Source organism: Urocitellus parryii, chromosome 11 (genome assembly GCF_045843805.1).
Source record: "Urocitellus parryii isolate mUroPar1 chromosome 11, mUroPar1.hap1, whole genome shotgun sequence".
Classification (NCBI taxonomy): Eukaryota; Metazoa; Chordata; class Mammalia; order Rodentia; family Sciuridae; genus Urocitellus; species Urocitellus parryii.
In genome coordinates this window covers 62,195,577-62,215,767 of record NC_135541.1, presented here as the reverse complement: position 1 = coordinate 62,215,767, position 20,191 = coordinate 62,195,577, and the positions used below count along the sequence as shown (strand labels likewise).

Below are 20,191 nucleotides of genomic sequence, written 5' to 3'. Positions count from 1 at the left end.
ATCTTATTTGCTGAGATGTCTCCCATAATCAGTTTCTGGGTTATTCATTTTCATATTATTATCTCATTTATTCATTTTCACATACGCCCTAAAAGAATACCTGCTTTTCATAGACCCCAAGGAGAGTTGTTTTGATGGAGCAAAAAATTTGCTCCAAAATTTTCTTCATTCATCTGATCTTGTAACAAATCAAGTACCATGTGTAAGTGGGACTGGTAATATTAGAGGAATATTTCAGCTGAGATCATGAAACCTGGTTTTATCATGCAGTGAAATCTATATAAAATATGCTTTTTAAGAGCTGTGTTGCAAAAAGTCTGGATTTGGAATCACAATTCCAAAGGGGTCCTTGAGAAAGGTTTTTAGCAGAGCTACCAACCTAAAACTGAACCATGTGAGAAAGAAAATCTTTTCTGTTTTTAAATATCATAGAAAAAAATTTTCAAACCACCTCCATAACCTACTATAAAATTGCTGTGTCAAAACACCCAAAATACTTTCACTGTGATAGAAATTATCCTGTAATATCTACCCCCTGTTTTTCTCTCTTCTGTAAAATTGAAACCAATTAGTACCTTTTGATAGAATAATAATTCTACTTTTGCATTTCTAAGCATATGTTTGTCTTTGATTAAATAAATACCAGCTTCTTTGGGTTTGCTGTGTAGGTCTTAGCAATCTAATTATCTCTGCACCTTTTCACTGAACCTGTCCATAAATTTCTCACATAAACATGCGAAGGACAAAACAGTACAAAGTATTCAGGGTTCATTTTTTTATACATTTAGTAAAAATAGGAGCACAGGTGCTTTAGCTAGACATTTTGCTGTGATGTTAGAATTGCCTATTTTACTAAATGACCCTGGAAATAATTTATGTCACTTTGATAATCAGAAACTTGAATATACTTTAATGTTTTATTAGTTATTTATTCATAGTTTTTCATTAGTTTATGCTTTCGTGGGAGCTAATCATATTTATATCATGCTACCTGCATTGCTGCTATGAGATAGGATCTTTCCCTATCCACACCTCTTTATTTATGTTTTAACTATAAACATTCTGACTTTGGTATTTAAATCTTTAATGCTCATGGTTTTCTTTTGCTTGCTAACCTGCTTTTTTGCAGGTCACTTTAGGTAAAATAAATAAATAAATATAAATATATATATATATATATATATATATATATATATATATATATATATCCATTTTTCCCCAGGAATTCAAAATATTTCATAGTTTTATTTTTTTACACTAACTTCTCATGGACACCAAGGATCTGCTTTAGGAAAAAATATTTTTAATTAATCGCTGTGTCTATCAATACATATCAATTCTAGGAGTTGCTATGTATTCTTGGGAGACAGGACTGAGGCAAGAAGAGCCAGCAAGGCCTTTTTCTGACCCTATGGCCATTGTCTCTCCCAAAATGCAATATGCTCTTGTGATATCAACTTCCTCTCTCTTTACTGAATTAATTTAGAAATGAAACAAAAATAAGGATGCGTTTAGTACTCAAAATATATCACCACTGGATGGTAAGCTTCTTGGCATCACAAGTGGTTTAGGGACCATACCTAGGAATAGCAACTTTGTACTGTCTTTTCAAGTAAGCAGGTCCTTTTTTTTTTTTTTTTTTTTTAGGACTGTGGATTGAACACAGAGCCTCAAGCATGCTAGCCAAGCACTCTACAACTGAGTGACATCCTCAGCCTTATTCTGAATGTTACTTTGAGAGTGTCTTTGAATGAGATTAAGATTTAGATTGATGGACTTAAAAAATAATAAAGATCACTCTCCATAATGTGGGTGGTCCATATCCAAATAGTTGAAGGCCTGAATAGTACAAAAGACTGACTTTTTTCTGGGCAAGAAAAAATTCTTCAGACTTAAACTGCAGCATCAGCGATCCCCCAGCACCCAGCAGTTTGGGGACTTGTCAGCCTCCATAACCTTTTTTTCCCACCAGTTCTTCAAATAAATCACACACACACACACACACACACACACACACACACACACTATTGGTTCAGTTCCTCTGGAGAAATGGAGATACAACAAATAGCACATGACAAGTATTAAATTTGCCTGGGAAAAATCCTTTCTTACTTAGACTGTTCATTTAGGGCAAAATTTATACTAGTTTTTGGATGATCAAACTCAACTGTAGGATAAAACAGCCTTCTCTAAGCTTTAGTGGGTGATAAAAATCCTCAAGGATACTCAACTTCATTTCAAACACTTACTTTCACTTCATGAAAGTGAATCTTCCTTACAATAATCTGTTAAACCTGGGCCTAGGAACATTTAAACTGCATCAACTTGTTACTGTTAAATATTCATATTTGCACTGCCAAGCAATAGTGTATTTTAATACCAATTGCATTTTTTTTTTTTTAGGAAGGAAAGAACTTGAACTTGCTGGAACAGATTACATCCTTGAAACTTCCAAACTTCTGTCACACTCCTCTCAGCTCTTTATTTTCTTTAGCACATGTTCTACTTTTCTGCTCCCGTTGGCACTGTTTGTATATCAGTCAGTGTAAGTCAAGATGACGATAATTAAATATCACTTGAAGTTCAGAGACATAGTGATTAAATTTGAACTTAAATCTTTCTGAAATAGGTACCGCTCTTGTATTTCACAGAGGGGAAATTCTACTTGCATATTAGTAGGAATATAATTATCTTATTCAAAATACTAAATCTCTCAAGAAACAATACAATATTATCTCAGGTAAATAGGGTAATCAGAAATTCAAAGAAGGTTTTTTCTTACAATTATTTTACCTATTCGGGAAGCGACTGTACTTTCTTCATACACAGACTTTTGCCACAGTCCAAGGATAGAGAACTTCCAAAGAAACCTCTCTTTACCTCCCTTAATGTGAAAGAAAAAGGGGAGAAAACCTGAAGCCTCTGTGTGGCAGAGAGAGAGACGATGAGGTAGCACAAGCTGCATAACCTACTACAGACTTGCCAAGCCATGACAGCTGCCATTCATTTTTTCAAGAAACCGTAAGAAACGAAGAACACATGATGGACTCCTGAGGTGGGCTGGGCCCTCTCCAGCACAAGGGTCTAATCCCTGCCCACTAGGTTGGGTGTGAGAGAAGGATGATCTTTACCAAGAATCGGGCATGGTGGATGTGTGTCCCTAGATTGTCAAATCCAGCTTCGCCTATCAGTAATCTAATTCAAATTCACCTCCCAAATTGAAGAGCTATTCAATTTCCTATTGCACTGCAACTTTAATTTCAGCAGTTTCCCTTATCCTACATCCAGCATTGATTAAGGAATCCAAATGCAAAACTCCAAGTTGCATTACAAGCGAAGGCTGTGCATCAGTGCTGAAGTGACAATCATCCCCATTCTCAGTGTGAACTGGGAGCAAGAGCTAATTAAAATTATAAGCTAGAGAGAACATGCATTGAGAAAGAGAAGCCATCCCTAACCAATAATTCCAGGGATAAATCATACTTGATTTGCTAACATATAGATGTGTCCAGGAATTATGATCTACAAATGTCTTGAATATGGTTCTAATCAATCTGCAGAACAATAATCAAGGAGGCATATAATTAGAACAGGCTCATAACGACAAGCAGCACATAATGCTGTGTCACCTTGAAACAGTGCAGAGCGTCCCTTCTCCCAAGTCATAACGGATATTAAATAGAGGCAGTTTCTTCATCTGAAATGCACCCTGACAGACTTCTGGCTTTCCTGGTAAGGCAGTTTCAGACTTACACAGGGTCCTGCTCAAATTTGATTGATCCTCCTGCTCTTCCTGTCCTCTGTTCCTCATACTCTGGCCCTTTCTGTGTCAGATAGGCTTCTGACCTGAGAGGTCCCTAGAGACTGCAGCTACCAACCCCAGCTGGCAATGTGCAGTCAGTAATGAAAGATGACCAGATAGGAAACTATGAGTTACTGGCCTCTAGGAGTTCTTGGTGTCATCACTGGGATAGGTATGGCATTGGAGAAGAGCAAGAACAGTTTCCTAGGACCTTCCATGTATCGCATTCATTCCATATCAGAGACCAGCTTAGTCAATCAGGAAAGAAAAATAGCATTTGGTAGAGATGACAATGATATTCCAGCTCATGTCCACAGCTCCCAGACTGCCTTTGATGGAGGCCTCATTTGCCTCTACTTTCCTCCTGCTAACCCTCAAGGATACCACGTGCATTCCTGTCTCAGTGTCTGTTTACTTGCTGATGTTTGTACTTGGAATGGTGTATCTATAGATTTTTAAGCAAACATCCCCCTCTTCACTATTCTAGTTTCCAACTCACACATTTATTGCTCGTCCTGGTCTTTTCTCGTATTCTAGCTAGACCAGACTTCTCACTGCAGTGTCCTTTATCATTTACTCTTCACAAAGGTGAGATCATGCACACCATCTGGAGCCACACCTCTTGGGTTTGAGTGTGGTGTCTCTATTTACCCACTGTGGGTCATGAGGCAGGGACTTCAGTACTGTTGTTCAGCATCTTCATCAGCAAGATGATGGTCTTGAGAACAGTTGTTGGGTTTATTTTAAGAATGACATGAAGTAATGCAAGTCTTTAGAATAGAACAAGGTCTGCAGGCAAGCATACTCTATCCACAATCATTGGTATTTTCTTCATAGCACCTATTGGTAGCTGAAGTTTCCTTCTTTGTGAGTCTAAATGTTTATTAGGAGGACAGGGAATCTGCTTTGTTTCTTACTCTGCCCTCAGAAGCTAGAATTTTACCTGGAAGAATATTTTACTTGGTACCTGCTACCAAATTATTGTGTAATTTATTGAGTGCTCAATAAATTATTATTGTCTGGACATTTTTTTGAGTGATTCAAACTTCTGGTATACTGCCTTTGGGTTTTCAAATAAGATGATACTGGACCATAGTTTTGCCACTCTCTAGGTCTGTGATTTAAAACTACTTATTTAACCTATTCAAGTGTTGGTTTTATCATTTTTTTTAAAGAAAGAGTGAGAGAGAGTGAGAAAGAGGGAGAGAAAGAGAGAACTTTTTTAATATTTATTTTTCAGTATTTGGCGGACACAACATCTTTGTCTGTATGTGGTGTTGAGGATCGAACCCAGGCCGCACGCATGCCAGGCGAGCGCGCTACCACTTGAGCCACATCCCCAGCCCGGTTTTATCATTTTTGAAAGAGATAATAATGTTTTACTAGCTGCACTAATCTCCCTCAAGTCATCTAGTGTCTTATCCTGTTTGATTTTTATATAATTTTCCAACCATCTAGAGTACTCCTTCTCTACTTTATTCATCTGCATACTCCTATTTATCCCTCAAAACCCAGCAAAATAGACTTGCAGACCAATGATACAGAACAGAGGACTTTGAGACAAACCCACATAAACACAGTCATCTCATACTAGACAAAGGTGCCAAAAAAAAATTGGATAAAAGATAGTCTCTACAACAAATGGTGCTAGGAAAACTGGAAATCCATATGCAGCAAAATGAAATTAAACCACTGTCTCTCACCATGCACAAAAATCAACTCAAAGTGGATCAAAGACCTAGAAATTAGACCAGAGACCCTGCACCTAATAGAAGAAAAAGTAGGCTTTAACATGTCAGATTAAGAAAGGCCCCAACTTCCTTAGCAAGAATCCTAAAGCACAAGAAATAAAATCAAGAATCAATAAATGGGATGGATTCAAACTAAAAAGTTTCTTCTCAGCAAAAGAAACAATAAGTGAAGTCAAGAGATAGCTTACAGAATGGGAACAAATTTTTACCACATGCACAACAGATAGAGTACTAATCTCCAGGATATATAAAAAACTCACAAAACTTAACACCAAACAAATAAATAAAGGGGTTAAGGAACTGAACAGATACTTCTCAGAAGACGATATATAATCAATCAACAATTATATGAAAAAATGTTCAACATCTCTAATAATTAGAGAAATGCTAATCAAACTAAGATTTCATCTCACTCCACTCAGAATGGCAGTTATCAAGAATACAAGCAACAATAAGTGTTGGCAAGGATGTGGGGTGAAAGGTATACTCTTACATTGCTGTTGGGACTGCAAATTGGTGCAACTGACTGGAAAGCAATATGGAGATTCCTTTCAAAACTTGGAATGGAACCATTTGACTCAGTTATCCCACTCCCTAGTCTATACCTAAAGGACTTAAAAACAACATACTACAGTGACGAAGCCATATCAATATTTATGGCTGCACAATTCACAATAGCTAAACTGTGGAACCAATCTAGATGCCCATCAACAGATGAATGGATTAAAAAAACCTATGGTGTATATATATATATATATATATATATATATATATATATATATATATATACAATGGAATATTACTCAGCATTGAAAGAGAATAAAATCATGGTATTTGCAGGTAAATGAATGGAGTTGGAGAATATCATGCTAAGCGAAGTTAGCCAATCCCGAAAAAACAAAAGTTGAGCCTGCTCCTTGGCACTTTGACTTTTCACATTTTCTGTTAAATGGATGCTGATCCATAATTGGGGGTGGTGGTGCATAGGAAAAATAGAGAAACTTTGGATTGATCAAAGGGGAGGGAGGGAAGGAGAGAGGGCAAGGGGGTAGGAAAGATGGTGGAATGAGATGGACATCATTGTATGTATGATGACACGAATGGTGTGACTCTACTTCATGCACAACCAGAGAAGGGAAAAATTGTGCTCCATTTGTGAATTGAAGTGCATTCTGCTGTCATGTATAATTGATTAGAATGAGTAAATAAATAAATAAGTAGGGCTGGAGATGTGACTCATTTGTTAAGCACCCTTGAACTCAATCCCTGGCAGCAATGGATAGATAGATAGATAGATAGATAGAGATAGATAGATAGATAGATAGATAGATAGATAGATAAACAAACAAGATAAAGTTTATGAAGAGTTCAATTACTTGGCAAACAGTAGGTGATCAATATGTGTGAGTCATTACCATTATTATTTCAAGAGCAGGGACTGTCTTCATTTCACCACCTACTTTTATACGTGAAACACACCATCGACACTCAAGCATTATATACTTGATGAAAGAAAAGTGAAACTAGTACAGCAAGAGATGCTTAGGAAAGCTTTGTAAGAAAGAAGGCAAGAAGAAAGGAATGGGAAAATAGAGAAGTGAAAAAACTGGCCCACTTCTCTGCATCAGATAAATAGTTTTTTAATTAGCTCAATTAATATTCCATAAAGGAGTTCACAGCCTGCTCCTCTTTGCTCTCATTAATCTAGATGGCTGCCCCCAGCTGAGAATAACCCTCATGTGGAGCCACCTGATCTGGAGGGACACCATGCATTAGACATAGAAAGTCAATTAGAATATTTCCTGGACACAGGGCTTGAGGAAGTTAACCGCAATCCAGTTGACTTCCTGATGACTGATGATTTTTCTAAAACTTAGTGTCTTGAGAGGTTTATGCTGCTTACAATTTCTTCCTGAAGAAATAAAAACCTGCTGTCCACCAAGTACCCATCACATGCCAGCCTCCACCCTGAGGCACTTGACACACATTAGTCCTCATGTGCAACCCTTGGCAAGGTAAGCTGATTCCGATTTTATGGAGGAGGAAACAATTTGAGGAAGGTTAACTAATTTGCCCAAGAGAGAGCAAAGGCTTATACCTAAGTCCATGTGAATCACAAGTTTCCATAACCATAATACCGCTACTTTATTAAATTATTTACAGGAATATCTTATCAGATGAAAGGAACTGCTTGAATCAGATGTATGAAATATGTTATGTCAAGAACTTTGTAATGTTTTGAACAACCAATATATATATATATATATATATATATATATGAAATGAAAATATATTCAAGGATTTTCTGCTTTACCTTCATTTTTATATTAAAATATATGATAAATATATTAGCTACTATAATTATTGTATTGAATGATTGACTATGAGTGTGTAATTGATTTTATTGAATTAACTCCTTCTTCATCAAGAGCCCTTTTATGCAGTGGGCAAGACAATGCAAGACATTGACTGGTTAATCAAAAAGTTGCTTCCTGAAGGAACAAAGGGTTTTCTTTGAGTATGGGTTTGTTAGTTAGAGTCTCAACTGTTTCTCTTACAAATACCCTACCAAGAATGCAATACCTACAATGTTCAGTTTTGCTTTCTCCAAAGGGGCCACAAATATGTGGGTATTTATTTATTTATAATTTATTTATTTAGTCTAAATTTTTTCTGTTGTTTCATTCACAACTAACTTAGAAGTAAATATCTAGCGTTTCATACTTACTTTCTCCTCACTTATTTAATCAGTATATAATGTTGGATAAATTAATTGCAAAAGGTAGTGCAACCACACATACATTTGGTGAAAAAAATAATATAATTGAACCCTGGTAAACATACTACTCTGCTGATAAAAGATGTGAAAATGCAAAAAGTGGACACCTTACTGGCTGCTGGGCTCAGTGTACCAAGGGCTGCCTGTTCACTTAACAGAGGGTATGGTGAGCCAGAGTCAATAAGAAAGGTTAGTTAAGTGGGGATCCATTTGGAAAGCTTTTATAGTATTAATATTGCTCTTTAATGAAGAGATCCATTCAAAATTTGCAATCTTTTTTTTTTAAATTTGATGTAATGTTTTCTCTGATATAAGGAGGCTGATTCCTAGTGGGGTAGGGATGGGGGAGCATGGGAGGAATAGACAAACTCTACATAGGGAAGAGAGGTGGGAGGGGAAGGGAGAGAGCATGGTGGTGGAATGTGATGGACATTATTATCCAAAGTACATGTATGAAGACAAGAATTGGTGTGACTATACTGTGTATACAACCAAAGATATGAAAAATTGTGCTCTATATGTGTAATAAGAATTGTAATGCATTCTGCTGTCATATATAAATAAATAAAAATAAAAAAAATATATGTCTAATGCCACTGAGCATTTAAATGGAGCTGCTGGAACTGGAGGCCAGGCCCCTTCAATGGCCACAACTAGGAAGATGACAAAGTACATGGAAAACCATCCTCCTCTGTAAACATTTGTGTTGTTCTAGCATAACTTTGAGGGTGGATACAGACAGGATCAATCCCTAGATTCTAGCTCACCATATTGTTGGACTACCTTAAGTAGTAAGTTGAGCCTGCTCCTGGCACTTTGACTTTTCATTAAATATGATATAAACTGATTAAATGGCTGTGGCGAAATGAGACTTGTTAAGGCAACTCTTCTTAAAGGATCAATAGGGCTAGGGCTTGGGTTGTAGCTCAATGGTAAAGTACTTGCCTCACATGCGTCAGGTCCTGGGTTCGATCCTCAGCACCACATAAAAATAAATAAACAAAAACAAAGGGGATAAAAAGGAGCATATCTAACTTAAAAAAAAGAAAAAGATAATCAATAGGGCTAAAATGCTAAAAACTTAATGTAAAATTAGGTGTGTATCTTGTAACCAAAAAAATAGAGAAAAATCATAAAAATGTCATCCTGCATGTCAATACAGGATGAGACTAGAAACATGAAATCAGTCCCGCTGATGTGTCCTATTCCCCATTACAATTTTCTCTCTGGATTCTTTCTACATAGCTTCTAAAATTTTAGGTGTCCTCTCTTTCTCACACAGCACTCCAATTACATGTAAGATTGAAATGCCTGAGACTCTCAGTGCTACCTTCTTTGTGGTCATACTTCTTATTATTAAAAAAGAAAGTCAAAAAGAAGGGTGGGGGAGGAAGGAGACTTTTATTTTTTAATGTAAAAAATAAATATAAAATTAAGAGGAAATTAAAACGTAGAAAAAGAGAAATTTAAATATAATTTAAATATACTTAAGTTGATTGTCCAATAAAGATTAAAGATAATACCAAAAAATAACATAAAATATACAATGTTTTTAAAAAGATATTAAGTGGAGAAATTTAAATATAATTTAAATATACTTAAGTTGATTGTCCAATAAAGATTAAAGATAATACCAAAAAATAACATAAAATATACAATGTTTTTAAAAAGATATTAAGCATTGAGATGAAATAAAAGAGGAAACTCAGAATCACACACACACATACACCCACAAGAGAGGCTAAATACATAAAGTGAAAAGGTTATATATAAAGGTAGAAGTGATTAAGAACTAAAATAGTGATAAAAATAGACAATAAAACACAACAGAGGATGATTAAGAGAAAAGGCTTGAACAGGAAAAAAATGGAGGAGGAAAGTAGGGAATGAAAAACTGTAGGCAGGATCCAGAGGAAGAAGTTACTGGTGTCAACAAGGTTATTTGGACAGTCAGGTAGAATGGCCACAAGAGACAGTGTCTTTCTTGGGCAAAGGACCCAGAGTACAGTCAGATCCCTTTGCTTCTGTAATTCCAGGACTAGCTATGTGATGAGCAGTCCCTAAGGCAGTGCACACTTTTTTTTTGTTTTGTTTTGTTTTTGTTTTTTGGTGCAAACTAACTGCTACACAGCTCCTGGCAGGACAGGAAGGGGGGGTCAATCTGTGCCCAGTTGAGCAGTATCAAGGGATTGGGCTTAAGCAAGCATGAAACAAAATTCGAATTCCTAACCAACCTACCACTTTTTCATTGGCTAACTTGAAGTACTTAGGTACTCAGTTTCCTTATTTGTAATAATACTCATCTTGGACAATTATGAGAATTATTGCAATCAATCGTAAAGATTAGAACTGAAGGTGTAGCTCAGTGGCCAAGGGATTTTTCTATCATGTGTCAGGTGCTAGGTACAATTCCAAGCACCATAAAAAAAATTTTAAAAAGGTGCTGGGGTTGTGGCTCAGTGGTAGAACACTTACCTGGCATGTGTGAGGCTGAGGGTTCAATGCAATCCTCAGATCACATATAAATAAATAGAATAGAAAGATCCACAGACAACTGAAAATATATATATTTTTTTAAATGGAAAAAAATCATATGGGTCAGCATAATGCTGCCTTAGTGGACTACACTGTCAATGACTGAACATACAAGGACCTCCTAATCAACTTGCCTTTCTAAGCTGTCCCATGTAACTCCAGGACCCCGCAGAACACATTCTGGAATGAAATGATACTATTTATTGCAATTCTTCACTTTTTAGAGCAAAAGATTAGGTTTCTGGCCAAATGCTGAAAACATAGATAGATTATGAAATTTAAAAGCCCTGAATACTGAAATATACATACTTTAATTAATTTTAAACAATAGTATTTTAAGAGTGTAAGGAAACTCAATAACATGTTGGTTTTTCATATGGCTTTTTTGGTTGTTATAGCCAATTTAGGTGGGGAAATAAAAACAAATACTTATATAAATTCTTAGGGGTTTTTGTAGGTTTTTCTTTTTTGGTCAGGTGAGGACAAGTTCTTTTCCCCATTACAATTACTTTCTCGTGGACTTTTAAAAGCCATTCAAGGGTACAATCAGTAAACAATAATAAATTTCACATACGACTACCACCCAGTTGACGGGTAATATTTTATCTTTTAGAAGTAAGTAGATTATCTTTTGCCAGGGAATTTTTTTTTTCTCAAACACTTTAACTTATTTAAACTGACTTGCTGGCTTCATTTTCCTTTACAGATCTAGAGACTCAAAACAAAATCCCCTCTATCACTGCCAGCAGAGAATCTGTGATGTATTAGGAATATTCTTGGAACTCAAGGTAAACCAGAGGTGATCCATGTTGGTTAAGAGTTTCTATTCTGGAATCAAAGAAGAGAGAACATTCTGGTGCAGGCTCTGCCATTCACCACCTGTGAGACCTCCGGAAAATTTTCTTCTTTTGCAAAAGTGGATGAGTACCATCCTCAGAGGTCTGTTGAGAGGATTAAGTGCAATAAAACACACATTCCATATAAAGCCTGAGATATATTCAAGCATCTCTTAAAATAAGATAGGTACTAAGAATTTTATTCCCATTGTAATATGCAAATAGCAAATTAGACAAAATCATTAGTGTCTTTAAAAAATTAGAAATTCTTGTTTGGTAGTTCTTTTATTACAATGTTAAAAAGAATGTATTGTATGCTAGCACTGTGCTTTGTTTTAAGAGCCATCTATTTATTAAGATTGATATTTCAGCAAAAAACCAAACAAACCCACAAATGAACCTTTCAACTAATCAAAAACATTGATACCTATCATTATTGTTCCTGGGTGTTTCTATATAGCGGCTGTCAGCCTTTTCTAGAGTATATCAAAGTATCAGTCACTTGGCCTAATACAATCAAACAAGAAAGCCTTGTTACTGTGAGGGCCAACATGCTTTTTAAAAAGCTTAGTTCTGACGTCATTTAAAAATGCTTGTGAAACTCCTCCTAAATTGAACATCTATCAGTAGTCTCTTATGCACACACAATATTAGTTTAAGATTAACTATGCCTTTTAAACATTTTGAGAGATTGTGAGCTCCAATAAGCAAATAATAGAAAAATGTGTGAAAGATTCCTGGGGCAGTAGTTTTTCTTTTCTCCACAGCAGTTAAGATGCCAAGAAGCTGGGGCTGGAGATGTGGCTCAAGCGGTAGCGTGCTCGCCTGGCATGCGTACGGCCCAGGTTCGATCCTCAGCACCACATACAAAGAAAGATGTGTGTCCACCAAAAGATAATTCTCTCTCTCTCCCCCCCCCCCAAAAAAAAAAAAAGAAAAAAGAAATTCCAGGAAGCTAAATTTTATTGGGTTACCTGTTATATTGTTTCTTATTTCATAGAGTGATCTATGTTAAATGTCCTATATCTAATGGCATTTCACACAACACATTAACTCAGAAAAATTTTGCCATTGAAAACAATGGGTTTTAAAAATCAAATTGGCATCTGGAGACTTTTGAGAAACAAACAGGAAGGCCATCAGGAGAAGGACAAAGACTCCAGAGAAGCCTTATTAGGAGATGAGGAGTGGTCTATTGCCAATATTTGAAAAACACTTTCAGAACATTTAATTAGCGTAATTACATGGTGCACTTACAGCTTGTTAATGCCCTTTGACAGAGATATGTTACCCTGGCCTTGAAAGCTGGGTGGCCATAGAACCTTGAGATGAACTTGGATAACTTCCAGGAGTTCCCATTAATGCTGTACATTTTGCTACTAGGTACAATATGTACAAAGTACATGTTGGTTAAAAACGTGATGTCTTTCTTTAACACTCTAATTTTTCTGCTTGGTGCATTTAGCTAACATAATGCATTCCTGTGATCATTAGTAGAATCACACTGACATAAAAGAAAATTATCATCCCCCACCACTCATGATAGTTAAGATTGTCATGAATTATCTTCAAACCCAGTACCATTCACTTATCCTTTAGAACTAATGCTTCCAATCTGCCAATACATGCTGTTTAATGACCACTCCAATTTAACTTTCCACTCACTAGCAGGAAGCATGTGATACAGTTTTTCACCAAAACCACACTAACTGTATTACACTGTGAGGCAACTCTCATCTATTTTCAAAATGCCAGGAACTCTTTATATTGATGTTTCAGATTTAATGCAGTAATCTCATGGAAAGAGAAATCTCTGGAACACAGGAACATGTGAACTCTTGTTACTAAGTTTTATTTATAAAATACTGCAGGAGTACTAGCTTTTAAGAAAACTTCAGTATCAAGAAAATATGAAGAACTGTTTTTATTTTAGGAATTCAAACTAGTATGCATTCTTTCAAGGTTTTTGACTTAGAAGGTTTTAATTGCAATAAAAATTTTACTGAGTTAAATTTTTACAAACACCCCAATCTCACAAGAACATAATAAAAGTTAGTTTTAAGCCTGAGGTTCAAAGTTGAATTGATGGAAAAATACATTTTCTCCTTTCTTATTTAATAATTAAAGCATCCTGAATACACCCATACAGTAAGTGCATGTGAGCTTTTCTTTTGAAATTTGGCAATGAATTTGTGCATACTTTTTTCTTTTGGGGGAGAGGACAGTGAGGATATTCTACCAAATAATTGCTGTTCCACTGGTTAAAATACTACATGTAATTACCCTCAAAGAAATGTGGATGAGTTGTAATTGACAACATATTTAAGTGATTTACATATATACTCTTCTACATAAATGAGTATAAAATCCAGTAAGATTAATATATATGTAGCATATTTCTTTTGCAAATAGAACATACACTTTTTGAAAAAATAAAAACATCAATGTAGACTAACCTTTATTAAGTCACAGCTAAATAAATGAACAAAAGCATCCTTATTATTAATGGCCTAGTAGAGTAACTATCCCTTGGGGAGAGGTATACAAATGCAACTTTCTAAGTTCACAGTTGTAACTACCACAAAAGAATTAATCGGGATGTGTGAATTGTATGTACAGATGCAGGCTAGACAGATCCAAAGAAAACAGGCTAATAATGAGTGCATTGGCATTTAAAGACAGTAAATTAGTAATGTTAAACAAATCTAAAAAAACTACCTTGTACTAGGGATGACCCTAGATGGAATTTAAGGCAATATTAACAGAAATCAGTATTGAAAATCAGTATCAAAAATGATTCTTTTGATGGCAAAGATGAATGAAAACTTCCAAATTCTAGTCTATAAGATAATGATCCATAATAAAATTACTTTTACTACAGAGAATACAAACCCTTTGGGTACTATTTACTTGTTAACATTGTAGTATAGTTTTGAGAACTGCTTCAAGAGATAGAGATGGGACTAGTAAGCAGAGTGGTCATTGCTGCCTTTCTTCATTTATTCTTCATCTTTTTTTTTTTTAATTAATTAGCAAAATGGCCTGACCCTAGTTAGGTTGTTCACTAAGAAAAATATATTACACAATACTGTAGTTTCAGGTAAAACAAGACTGAAAATTGTATTTATAACATTCCTTTCCAGCAAATAAAATTTTGTAAATTCCTGAAAAATGTTAGCAAATACAATTATGTGGAATTTTTTTCTCAGAGGATTGATAAATTTAATTTCAGTATTTAGTGTCTACTTCACTGTATCCACTTTTAAGTATATGAGTATATACTTAAAATTCTTCCTTACTCTTTTAAAATTCAATAGGCATGTCCAAGTATGCCCACATTTTTTTAAAAAAAGTGATTTCTAACTTGGTAGAAGCATTTGAGAGAACCACTAAGCTTTAGAAGAATTTGGAATAAATGCTCATGATATAAATAGGAAAAATCTATTTGTTGAGATTCAATTATATGATTTTTGAACTTGGAGCAAAACCTTTCAATGATAAGAAATACTGTCATTCACAGCTGTCTATAGAGATACTAATAATCCTCAAACTGTAAAAGTATGTTTTAGGAATTTCTCAATATACTGCTGAAAAATCAATTTAAGAAAAAAAATTTATGATGCCCAAATGTGATGGTAGAAATCCCAAACCTTCCTTTATTTATGTATTTATTTTTAGTTTGGGTGCAAGCAACAACAAAAAAATACTTCTAGTATATTTCCCTATTGAAAAGTTATCTGCCAGATTTTGTGCATATGTAATCCTTTAACATGAAGAATGAACAGGCAACTTAATGGTATTCTTTTACATATCCATGGATTACCTAAACTATGAAGTCACCTCAACCAAGGGGAGGAAGGAGTGGGAAAGGATCAATGTGTTAAAGCCAATTATGTATCATATATAAAAGTGCACATTAACTACTTGAAAAAATTCACATTTATTTACTGTCAAACCGTGTTAAACTTTACACTGGATATTAGTGATGGGCTCATTATTAACAGGTTTACACAAAGGGATGAAAAGAAAAGCAGAATTTTGCTGAAACAATTTACATTTCATTAGAACTTTATCATAAAATAAATTAATTACTAAATATAGGCAGAAGGGATATGGAAGAGTAATATTTGTTTTATTTTCTTTTTTTAAAAAAAGAATAGGCACCTTTTGTTCACTAGAAAGTTTGTGAGAAGTGCCCAGTGCCCTCTTTGCCCTCTGTTCAAGAATAAACAGAAGGATGACACACAATCTTTTCTAGATTTCACCACATTTGTGCAAGGCATGGCAGAACTGGCTTTGAAGCGTTTTCTCCCCATAAAACACTTTGTTCTTTTGGCAATAAGAAATTTAAATGTAAGAATAAAGACTAACTGGTCAAAGCAGAACACTGTATACAGTGGAAAATAAGTGAAAACGGGTAGAACTTACCATGACAAAGTGTAAGAAAAAACATTTCATAACATATGTGCAACCAAGAGCTTTTCACAATATTTTCTTCAAACTCTTTTAAAATTATTTTAATGACAATTATATTTCAGTTGGACACAAATGTATTTATTTTTACCCTAGCAATAGAACAAAATATAATTTCTTTAGCCATTTTTTTCATGAGAATAGTTCATTGTACAGTTGAGGAAACATATGAAATAAGGCCTGTGGCTTGATTGCTAGTGGTTAAACATGTTTTCAATCTTTGCCTTAATGTAAAAGATTTGCAGTGAACTGCAAATTGACGCAGAATATCTCTCCTGCTTTTCCAAGTCTTGTCAGGAACAGTAAGGTACAGTAAATTTGTCCCACAGGATTTTAAAGCCTACGTCTTGTATATAATACAATGCAGGCCTACAAAAATGGTGCAGCCATATTTACAAATTAAGTTCACAAACTGCTGCAGTAAAATGGCTGGAAAGTTTTGTTTTGCTTGTTTCACAATTTCTCTAAACAGCAGCAGAATCTTAAAATACCTGGTTGGCATCTCTTTTCTTTGTAACAAATAATTCATTTTAGTATACTCTGTGTATATACAAAGTTTTTGTATGTTTTATAAAAATTCACAGAACTGCAAGGTTCAGTCATCTTTTTTTTTTTTTTTTTTTTACACCGGAGAACCACAGGTCAACAGAGTCATCTCTTCAAGCAGACTTGGAGGGAGAGCTGCACAGGGCCAAAGGAGTCTTTATTTTACTTATTAATACTTGCATGTGGCCCTTGGAATTCCTTAGCTGTACTATTAAAGACTTGTTACCAGTTGCATCTGTCCTTCTCTAACATCCCCTTCCGGGATACACCCTTCTTTGTTAATGGGGATTATATAACCATCGCTATTGCCCCTGCTGATCTGGTAGCACATCTGAAGCTGCCGTCCAGCTCCGAGATTTGGCATGCTTTTATAGTAAATGTCCTCGTTCTCACTCCTCCTGGAGGGAGAGAGGTCTTCTTCCATGTCGGGGCTGCTCTCCTGATAGGGTGAGTCTCTAAGGTTGGGCATGCTTGTGTACAGAGAGTCTCTGTTGGGGGACTGCAGGTGATCCTCCGCCTCCGCGGTCAGCTGCGAGACATAGCTGTCAGTTCCCTCGGGTTTCGCTTTCTTCTGGGGTTGGTAGAGAAGGGAGTGAGTCCGCTGAGGAATAAGTGGGGCCTCGAGTTCTTTGTGATGGAGCTCTAGCCCTGGGTTGTCGCCGTGCATTAAAGATGAAGCATCTGCCACGATAGCATCATCTTCGCTGCTGCTGCCTCCGATCACTGGCTTGACCGGGAGTGTGAGCTCGAGGTTGTGAGTCTTGCTGCTGCCCCGAAGATTGTTGTGCACTAATTCTGAAATGATCATTTTTTCAAAAGCGGTATCATTCAGACTTAGTCCACAGTCCACAACTTGCACACTGTCGTTGTAGTCCCCCTTGCGCAGTGAGTAGCTGTTGTTGAAATTACCATTTAGCGGTAGAGTATCCATGGCACTTGTATCCCTGGCATTGTTCAGTGAATGTCCTGGAACAGAAAAGGGGGAGTTTACCATTACTTCCTCTGTTTCTTTCTGAAGAAACTTTATTTCTTTTGTACAAAACGTTTTAATGTCGTTCAGGACAAAGTTGTATTTGAAAGCCAGCACTTAAAAAGTGTCACGCTTTCCTGCATTCCCAACTATAAACAGTTGCAACCCCTTAGATAACAGGAAAAAGTGTTAAAAAAAAATTGATACTGTTTTCCAGGGAGGGAAATGGCATACAGAATATTACTTTATCAATTTTGGAGAGACGGTAGTTATTCAATGATTTTTTGGGTCAAATCTCTGACACTCTTATGAAAAAGACTTCACTCCATGCCCTTGCATAGTTAATGCAAAGCAATTTATTAGTGACATTTACATTTTCAGTACAAGACTATGGTTTATAAAAATAAAATTAACAGAATTTGTCCTAAACAACACTAAATTAAAAAGGAATAAGTCACATACAAAACCGAAAGGCAAATGTACAACATAAACCCACATAATTGGCAAGCAACTTTTTAAAACAACATTCTAACATTTCCTTTGTCTGAAGATGAAATTTAAAAAAAAGAATGAAAAAAATGGACAGATACAAAGAAATCATGTTAAACAGAGACAGCCATCTCTCATACTGACTGGACCGAGGGCCCACAAGCACCATCCAACAACACGATAGACGGCAGGTGGAATGACTCACTTTGGACAACTCACATCATGTCTGTCTGCTCAGGCTATCTGGCCTAAGAGTAGCTGATATATAAAAGAAAGTAAAATGATTTATTGTAACATGATGAAGAATTTCTAAGCTTCTCAGCAACTTAGTCAGAGCAAGGGTTCAACAAATTAGATTACCAGCAATAGCAGTCTTTACATTTAGTATTTATTTTAATTTATTTTGGTACTAATAATCTAATAGTAATGGCCCCAGGCTTCTAATGGTCAAAGTTTGCCTGCAGCCCTGCAGTCTGCATCAGTCACAGTGACAGTACCGAATGAACCAGCAGAGTCTACTGTACAAGATCAGCCCATAAGCACCATGGGCATGGAGGTCAAACGCAGAAATGTTAGAGATTTCTTAAGTATGGGTCACAGAAATTAAACCGAGAATAGATATTAACTATGGAATGGGAGAAGGGTGTCAGCCTTGGCTAATATATATTTATTTCTAACGGAATGAAAGATTGGATAATCTGCTTGAGATATGGAAGGAAGTTTAGGAGGAAAAAAAACATGGTAACATGCTCTATTCTGATGAATCAGTTGTATTTTCTACAGACACATAAACATGTAAACTAGGACATCACAGTGCTTCTCAAGCAAATGGGAAAATAAAAGAGAAAATTAAATGATCTACACAATGGAAGGTTGAGCTATTCATTCTCAAAATCCTGGAAGGAAATTAAAAAAAAAAAAAATCACTTGTCTACAGATAGATCTGTTTAAAAAAAAAAAAAAGAATGAAATGATGTTATTGAAATGAAACTGACCACTGTGAGGCTGCTGCATTGTATGCAAGGCTTGGAGGAGTTTAGGAAAAAATTTTAATTCTTGGAAAAGAATAAGAAATTTCCCTCACTCTTAAAGCTGCAGATATCCTAGAAAACTCAATTTCTTACAGAAAACACATACAAATTCTCCGTATGACACAAATTTCATGACCAATAAGTGTCTGACAGTTGTTGGCTAAATTATCATTAGCAGAAATAATAATATGGGGGAGAATATTATATTTGTTACTTATGTTATTAAAAAAAAAGAAAGAAAGAAAACACAAAAACTCAAAATTCTGACCCAACTTCTACATTTGAAAGATTAACAATTCAATTTTCATCGTGCTTCAGGTGATAACAAAATGAAATTATGATAGTTATTTGTAAGGCTTCCTCTGGCTTGACACAATTTTCTAGTTTATAAATTCCTATGTGCCACAATTTTAATTGTAAGCTCTACCATTAGAACACATTTGGCACTGTAAGTCACAGGTGACATACGGATAACATGCTAGCATTTGTTTCCTTTGCAGAGGTTCAATGTTTTCAAACATTTTCTTTTCTTTTTATCACTGCTTTAAGAAATGTAAGAAATATACTGAATAAAATCCAAAAGGTGTTTTCTATGATATACTGCAGATTTAAGGCTTCTCTGGTTTTGAAGAGGCATCTTTTTCTGCCCAAGTTCAGGTAATTCACTTGAAGACTTTCCACAGCCTGTAGCAAGATGACTGTGGGAATGCAGAAATGATAAAGTCAATTATTAAGCATTTTGGCTGACAGTACTTCAGGCTTTATAGAGCAAATTATTTCAGCATTGCATGTACTTAAGTATGGACAGCATTTGCTACAGACCTCTATTACTGACAAAAGGAAGTACAGATAGATGTACTGTTTAAAAATCTGGCAACATTTTAGTTGCAAATTGTGAACCACTTGCCCGCTGAGTCTACTTCATGACTGCTAGTAATGTTTTAATTGTGCCCGTTAAAAATCATGCTGAAAAAATTTA

General features: G+C 35.5%; 1 protein-coding gene across 5 annotated transcripts in view; it reads right to left on the bottom strand.

The window, feature by feature from the left end:
* Positions 1–15,168: 15,168 nt before the first annotated feature.
* Positions 15,169–20,191, bottom strand: part of Adgrl2 (adhesion G protein-coupled receptor L2) — a 184,023-nt gene continuing 179,000 nt past the window's right edge. For 4 of the 5 annotated variants that reach the window (XM_077791513.1, XM_077791515.1, XM_026405090.2 and 1 more), the window contains one exon: positions 15,169–17,688. In XM_077791513.1, coding sequence (XP_077647639.1) covers positions 16,934–17,688 — 755 coding nt within the window. In that variant the 3' untranslated portion in view covers positions 15,169–16,933. The remainder of the gene's footprint in view (positions 17,689–20,191) is intronic. The other variant, XM_077791514.1, reaches the window with a different exon arrangement.